The following is an 8,483-nucleotide window of genomic DNA, read 5'->3' as shown; positions in this document are numbered from 1 at the left end:
GGTGAGCCGTGTAGTTACTCCACAGGTGAGCCGTGTAGTTACTCCACAGGTGAGCCGTGTAGTTACTCCACAGGTGAGCCCTGTACAATGGTGTACAGAAAGCTTTAAAAAGTGATACCTTGACATCTACAGAGCACTTGTGAAACGTACGCATTAATATGTTTGCCTGGGCATACAGTTTGCAGCGTTGTCTATGGATGTCTTTGTCATCTGTGAGATCATCAGAGATATAAAGACCGAGGTTCTTGATCTCACTGCACACAAGAAGAATGTTGCTACTGAGAATAAAATGAGGAAATACAGCCTTTTTATCCTGTGTTACTCTTCTTGGCGTTATACTTAATATTAAAATCAATGCCATACTGGGAACAAGTCCTCAGAAGCTGTTGTAAGCCAGCACTGCACGGGGAAAAGATGATTAAATCATCTGCGTACATAAGGTGGTTGACAACAGTAGCTCCGATGACACAGCCAGTTTTACACAAGTTCAGTTTCCTCGACAGATCATCCATGTACAGATTAAACAACACAGGAGATCAAATCCCACCTTGCTTGACCCCATTACCAACATAAAAATGTTCAGACACAGTATGGCCCCACTTCAGCTCATAGTCTGATGTGCATACCAAAAGGCTAAGATCCTTATTATGTACTTGGGTTCCCCTCTCTGGCACATTTTGTCAAATAATTTGTAATGATTCAGTCGATCAAATGCCTTGGAAGCATCAATAAAACACAGAAACATGGTGGAATTATGGCTTCTATATTTTGCTATAATGTCTTTTAAATCAAAAATACACATATCTGTGCCGTGTTTTCTTTTAAAACCGAACTGGTTGTCAGCTGTGGTAATATACCTTTCCAGCCTATCCAACAGACTTTTCTCCAGCACTTTGGAGAGAATGCTAGCTAAAGCAATGGGTCTGTAATTATCAATGCCATTAATCTTCCCAGCTGTATCCTTGATGACTGGCACAAGTAGCACAGATAACATGGAATCTGGTAAGACACCATGATTAAGGAAACCAGTAAGACACAGAGCAAGAAGAGGAGCAAGCTTAAGACTGGCATGTTTGAAGTGTTCAGCTGAGATGAGATCCGGGCCACAAGCTTTGTTATTTTCTAGATTCATTATAGTGTTGTAGACTTCCTCTGATCTAACTGTAACGTTTTCAGTGGAGTCAACCTTTTCAACCACAAATGCATCACTCTTAACACAGTTGAACAACTCATAATAGTGTTGTCGCCACAGTTCTGCGATGCTGCCTGACCCACACACTCCTTCAATGGAAGACGGTAAGGGAGTCTTACAGCTGTTTATGACTTTGACCTCTTTCCAGAAATCAGAGCAACTATTGTTGCGCAGCTTTCTGGCAAGTGAGTCAGCCCTCATTGTGTCCTCTTTTTTTTAATGAAGCGGACAGCATACTTATATTTGGCATTAGTGGACTGTTTATGTTCAAACAAAGACCCCTGTCTCGGCCTTCCTGATTCGGCCCAGAATTGAAAAGCATCTCTAGCAGCAGAGTGTAGCTCAGACACATGTTCATTCCATCCAGGTTTTATACTATGCTCCTTTTTCTGACTGTTGTAAAAACCCCTACTTGAGGCATTTAACACATCAATAATAAGATCATATGTAGAACATAGATCACTACCATGCTGCGCATTGTTACAGTTGGTGTCACTGCACAGCATTGCTTCTCTAGGAATTACAACCAAGTCTAATGATTTGTCAGTGAGTGAGGTGTAGTGATTCATATCCTTCTCACTTAACTTTGACCAATCCAGCCTCTCTGTGTATGTGTTATTGTCATCAACAGATAGCACCGGAATATTTTCAACATTTCGGGTCAATACAAAAGGAATGTGATCTGTAGTGGCCAACTCATAACAAATGTCAATGTTGTCCAGAGAAGCATGTGCATCAGCTGTGCATATACAGTGATCTAGCCATGACACAGTATGCCATGCTTCACTAATATATGTAAAGCTTTTCTCAGGTAAAAGAGATTTACTTGACAGTATGAGATTATTATCGTTACAAAAATGCAGTAAACATTTGCCAAACAGAGATTTATTATCCGAAATGTCAGCATTCAAGTCCCCCACTACAACACACAGGTTGTGGCATTATCCTTAATGTATGCGTTAACAAATGCCATTCTATTGCGATATTCATCTTCATTTTCATATGATTCATAAGGTGTGTAAATATTTACGATAATAAATGACCTATTTTCATACTTGATCTCTATACCAATGGCCCAGTCGACGTCCAATCTTACCACTGTAACCAAAGGATCATATTTACTATTCCAGAGAATCGCCACACCACCAGGTATCCTGCCATGGGCAATTTTATCACAGAGATCAGTCGTTGATTCTCCAACTCCATGAAAATTAGCATGTAGTGTATTCAGCCTTTCCAAATCTTGCTTAGGTAACCATGTCTCTTGTAAGCACAGAATATCACATTCCTCCAACAGTTTATCAACAAGCGAGTCATCCGTGATTTGCAGTGAGCATTTTAAGCAGGACGAGTTTGACAGGACAGGACAGATTGTCCGACTCAGAGATGGTGTTATTCCCTCCATCTTCAGCTTCCCGGTTCACCTCCAAAGAGTAGGTGTATCATCATAAGGCTATTAGTAAATATTCTATTATCAATAACAGGGCAGGGTGAAATACCTATCCCTGTGTGTTTGTGTGTGTGTGTATGTATATATATTAGGGCTGTCAAACGATTACAATTTTAATCAGATTAATCACAGCTTAAAAATTAATTAATCATGATTAATCACCATTCGAACTATGTCCAAAATATGCCATTTATTTATGTATATTGTTGTGGGAATGGAAAGATAAATGAAAGAAGGCGGATATATCCATTTAACATACAGTATCTATGTTTATTATAACGTTTTTTCTGCGTGTCAAAATGAAAGACAACCCACACACCTATCAATCATCAAACCGTGGGGTCTTAATTCATTACGTGTTGATTTCTATCAACGGGGGAGTACTTCAGGAAAGTCGACAGAGGGGGGGGGGCGGCGGCGGCTATGGAGTACTTCGTGACCATAGTGTGAACGTTGTGATCAGCTGTTTTAGCGCAGTTCTCCAGTGAAGGGGGGGAGTCTCCCTCCGCCGCCGGTTGGCGTAGTTTTGGCACAATTCCGTTGTACAGACCGACGTTAACAGCAGCCCTGTCTGTGCACACGGAGACCGACTCTGTCGTCCGGTGATCTAACCGGCTTCTGGAAAAGCTTCACAAGTACGTCGGTACGCAAATGCGCTTTGTGACACAAGTGACGGTCCGCATTTCAGATTACGCACATAACCTGCGTACCAGTTATGTGCACCCCTGTACTCAGGGCCGGACTGGGACAATAAATCAGGCCGGGAATTATACACCCAGCCAGGCCACTACCAGTTTTTTGTGCCATTTTGCTGGATTTATTTGTCAACTTTTACAGCGTTGCTGCCCATAGTGATAGCCCTCTAAATCTACTACCCAAAAATAAACATATGGACATGGGTTACTATTTAAAAAAATGCACAAATCTATTTAGGGGGTTACGTTTTTAAGTGGGGGTGGACCTCAAATCCTATAGGGGGGTCCGGGGGCATGCTCCCCCGGTAAGTTTTTTTTTAAATGTTGGACTTAAATGCATCAATCTGGTGCATTTTGAGGGGGAAATAAAGAGACTACACCCATATGAAACATAACTGTATATATTTAAAAAAAATCATAAGAACATGGCCATAACCAATATAGCTACCATATCCAATATGAAAAAACATTGAAACTTGTTTATCTATTTGTTTTTGGTTCATTTATAGTTGTGAGTGTGTCTGTGCTCCTGAACCAGCCTCACCTGTCTCCCCCCTGCTCCTCTTTGAGGCAGCAGCAAAGACTAGTTTTAGCTCTCAACAAGTTTTAATAGTTTATCTTACCTTTTTTCACCTAGTTAACGTTTTTTTTTAAATATTATTCATGCATATTTTACTAATCACTCCCCCCCCCCCCCCAATATGTGTTTACATAAATGGTGACCAAACCGTTTGAGACCCACTGAGATAACTTGGAATAAGTTAACTATCTAAACAGTCCTTTACCTCACCTGAGCTGTAGTTATCAGTCTCTCAGTCTGACAGGAGAGGACTTGTTGTTGAAAAAGCTCCTTATATCCGTTAGCGCAGCTAGCTAGCACCAGATGCTAACAACAACAATACACGTAACCGGTGCGCGCGCTTTATCTCACTCGCTCGCGCCACACATACACTAACACACACCCTCCCGAAGCTTGAATGACACACAGAGACCAATCGAGGGCTTTAGTGTATGATCTGTATGAAAGTGGCCATGTCGGCAGGCCACATCATGTAGACAGCCAGTCACCCTCTGTGAGGCAGAGTCAGACCCACATTTGCGGAGCGTTGCGTTCACAATACATACATACAAAAAAAAATCCTCAGGCCAGCAGGCCACTTAGCAGGCCAGGCCGTCGGGAAACCTCCCGGTCCTCCCGATGGCCAGTCCGGGCCTGCCTGTACTACAGCAAAAGTATTCTCCGTCAGGACTTCCTGCAACAACACCACGTTATCAAAGATGTTCTATTCAGAAGACGATCACTACGTGACAAAAGTTTTCAAAACCGTGGCTACTGAAATCAATCTTACTAACTGCTGTCTGTGCAATTTACTCCGCGCGAGTTGGCAGACTTTATTTTGCTTACTTTAACATCATTTTTCATGGTGGGGCTAAGCCATTTCTTGGTATGGGTGTAGCCTACGCCAGCCATACCCTGGCGCTGCCACTGGTGGCATGTATGGGGCGGGCCATTCTGCACATGCGTTAAATGCGTTAAATATTTTAACGCAATTAATTCGAAAAATTAATTACCGCCGTTAACGCGATAATTTTGACAGCACTAATATATATATAACTGAAAACTCATCTCTTTCGACTCCACTTCGAGCGATATAACTATTAACAAAGCACTTATATACTAATAAAGGACTGGCTTATCTAAAGCCAGTTGAGTAGCACTTGAAATGTTTGGCTCTATGAAACCTGATGTACTTTATGATTCTGTTTTCTTCAAGGTTGTGTCTTCCTGGTCGAATGTACTCATTGTAAGTCGCTTTGGATAAAAGCGTCAGCTAAATGCAATGTAATGTAATGTAATATATATATATATATTCTTTTCAAGTATTATGCTTCTTCATTTTAGCCGGAAAAGGGCAGGACTACGTCTACTTCCAGAAAAGCTGAAGAGAGCCTGTCTGTGGCCCCTCAGGACGACCCAGAAGCTTCAACCTCACACTCACAACCTCACACTCACAACCTCACACTCACAACCTCACACTCACAACCTCAGCCTAATGATGTGAGTATTTCTATTTTCAACATCATATCATAATGGACCTAGACAAAGTAAAATCTCTCTTGTTTGCTGCCACTCATATTAAACACACTCACAAATAAACCCATACACACACAATTGAAGACATGTTGAACATGCATTCCTGACACACACACACACACACACACACACACACACACACACACACACACACACACACACACACACACACCACACACACACACACACACACACACCACACACAGCACACACACACACACACACATGATGCTGGCAGTGGCTTTGACAGGTGATGACTATAAGAAAGAATGTGGGCCATACTCTAGTTGTGTCAAAGTGATGTGTGTGAAGTGAAACATCACTCACACCATGTTCATCCCTCTTTCTACTAGGATCATAGCTATGTCTTGCCTGCTTCTCCTACTGCTCTTAAGGCCAGACTCAATGAAGCTTTAGCAAGAGTGGAGAGTCTCCAGCGAGAGAGGAAGAATGCCATGGCAAGAGAAAAGAGGGCAAAGACCACAGTGAGGAGTCTTTTGGGGGATTTGAGGGAAAAGAACCTCATTAATGAAGAACTCAAAGAGAGGCTTGATTTCTACTCAGGTAGAATGAGATTAGCACTTTGAAATGCATGTACATCTTACTCTTACACTCTTTATTAAACTCCTTTGTTATTATATGAAGGGGACTTATTAATTTGTTCTCATACAATTTCAGATCTTCAAATAGACTTCAAGGCAAAGCAGGGCCATGAGTACTCAAAGGACCACAGAGAGTTTGCCCTCACACTCCATCTACATGGTCCAAAGGCATACAAATACCTCAGAGAGACTACAAATCTTCCCCTCCCTCATCCACATACATTACAAAGGTAGTCTTGCTACTGAGGCTCTTGTGTTCATGGTGGTTGGCCTACAAGGACATTGGAAGGCTCCCATTGCATATTACCTGACGAAGTCTCTGTCAACTGAAACACAAAGGGTCCTTCTCAGTCATGCTTTGGAGGAGCTGCATGCACGGGGCATTCGGGTGGTATCTGTCACCATGGATGGGCATGCCTCCAACGTCAGCATGTGCAACCAACTTGGGTGTGAGCTGAAGGGAAACCCACAGGAGCCACTTCAAACCAGTTTCCCGCATCCCTCGACTGGTGACAAAGTATTTGTAATGATGCATGCCACATGCTGAAGTTGGCACGTAATATGTTGCAGGTAAATGATGATTGTTGTAGACCTATTTGTACAAGTTATGTCTCTGCTGCTAAAAGTTGTATCTAAATATTGTTGTCTGTTCGTTTGCACAGTTATGGCTGGACGTGATGATCAACATTGTGCTGTTTGTACTTGTTTGAGCAGTGACTGAATGTTTCTCTGCAGGCAAACAGTCCAATTGCAACGACCACCGGACAGATCAAGTGGAGGTTCATCAATCATCTCAATGAGGTGCAAAAAAAAGACGGACTGCATGCTGCCAATCAAATCACAGACAAACATGTCTACTTTGAGAACCACAAGATGAGGGTGTCCCTGGCTGCACAAACACTGAGTCGCTCCGTGTCAGTTGCTCTCCGCACAACCAGGGATCTTAGGTACTCTCAGTTTAAAGACTGAGGCAACGGCAGAATTCATTGAGGTAAACAGTTTGTGATTATAGAACCAAGTACATGTTTGTTTTTTAAAATAATTGATCAAAATGTGATTTGAGCATCAGGAACAATTTGTTCAACATGTAAATATTTTCATGAACCGTGATATTGCATATTCATAAATATAAACGTGTGTATATAACCTTACACATACCTTCACACATGTTAGAGTGGTAAAGCTCTGTGTGCTGTAGCACAAAGCAGGCCTATGGAGAGAAGGAAGTCAATGTTGAACATACAGTTTAGAAATAAGTACTCTGTTCTCTTTATATCTTGAATAGATGAGTATTGATTACAACTATCTGATACCTAATGAAACACTGTAATGATAGTGATTTAGATCTTTCTTTATAGGCTGTTTGACACAATGAATGGACGCAATCCTCGTGCCAAAGGATTCAAATCTCCCTTGGGTGCTTTGAATTGGATAGAGAGGAAAGCATGTTTGTCAAGAGCCAGGGAGTACTTGCTCACTGACAACAGATGGAACACCACTTCACCGATCTAAGAGCTCTATTCAAATAGTGCTTGTTATTCATGCATGAAAAGTTCACGACATGAGTTCAACGATACTCTGTTCCGTTATGCATCGAGTTCATAAGATGCTCTGTTCTCTACATCAGGTTCATAAGATGCTCTGTTCTCTACATCAGGTTCATAAGATGCTCTGTTCTCTACATCAGGTTCATAAGATGCTCTGTTCTCTACATCAGGTTCATAAGATGCTCTGTTCTCTACATCAGGTTCATAAGATGCTCTGTTCTCTACATCAGGTTCATAAGATGCTCTGTTCTCTACATCAGGTTCATAGATGCTCTGTTCTCTACATTAGGTTCATAAGATGCTCTGTTCTCTACATCAGGTTCATAAGATGCTCTGTTCTCTACATCAGGTTCATAAGATGCTCTGTTCTCTACATCAGGTTCATAAGATGCTCTGTTCTCTACATCAGGTTCATAAGATGCTCTGTTCTCTACATCAGGTTCATAAGATGCTCTGTTCTCTACATTAGGTTCATAAGATGCTCTGTTCTCTACATCAGGTTCATAAGATGCTCTGTTCTCTACATTAGGTTCATAAGATGCTCTGTTCTCTACATCAGGTTCATAAGATGCTCTGTTCTCTACATCAGGTTCATAAGATGCTCTGTTCTCTACATCAGGTTCATAAGATGCTCTGTTCTCTACATCAGGTTCATAAGATGCTCTGTTCTCTACATCAGGTTCATATGATGCTACTGTTACAATGTGTTTTCCTTTAGTGTTGTCTGCTAACATGATGCTCTTTTATTTCAATGTTTTTCTGTGTTCAGTTTTGTTTGTTGGAATGATCTTGTATTCATTGTTTTTGAGGTCCCAGATGCTTCTAAATGGTATGTATTACACAACATCAAGTTTTGCAGGTGTCAGAAGGAGGGTATGTATGTTGAAATGATGTTCTCTTGT

At 41.5% G+C, this 8,483-nt stretch overlaps 1 protein-coding gene across 1 annotated transcript; it reads left to right on the top strand.

The window, feature by feature from the left end:
- Positions 1 to 992: 992 nt before the first annotated feature.
- Positions 993 to 7,820, top strand: LOC117534714 (THAP domain-containing protein 6-like). Its single transcript, XM_034198954.1, has 7 exons — positions 993 to 1,002; positions 2,408 to 2,625; positions 5,241 to 5,396; positions 5,786 to 5,996; positions 6,111 to 6,604; positions 6,770 to 7,025; positions 7,393 to 7,820. The coding sequence occupies exons 1-5, from the start codon at positions 993 to 995 to the stop codon at positions 6,266 to 6,268; spliced, it is 753 nt and encodes a 250-aa protein (XP_034054845.1). The 3' UTR covers positions 6,269 to 6,604; positions 6,770 to 7,025; positions 7,393 to 7,820.
- Positions 7,821 to 8,483: the final 663 nt, after the last annotated feature.

This window comes from Gymnodraco acuticeps, unplaced genomic scaffold (genome assembly GCF_902827175.1).
Source record: "Gymnodraco acuticeps unplaced genomic scaffold, fGymAcu1.1, whole genome shotgun sequence".
Classification (NCBI taxonomy): domain Eukaryota; kingdom Metazoa; phylum Chordata; class Actinopteri; order Perciformes; family Bathydraconidae; genus Gymnodraco; species Gymnodraco acuticeps.
This window is presented reverse-complemented; position numbering and strand designations above follow the sequence as displayed.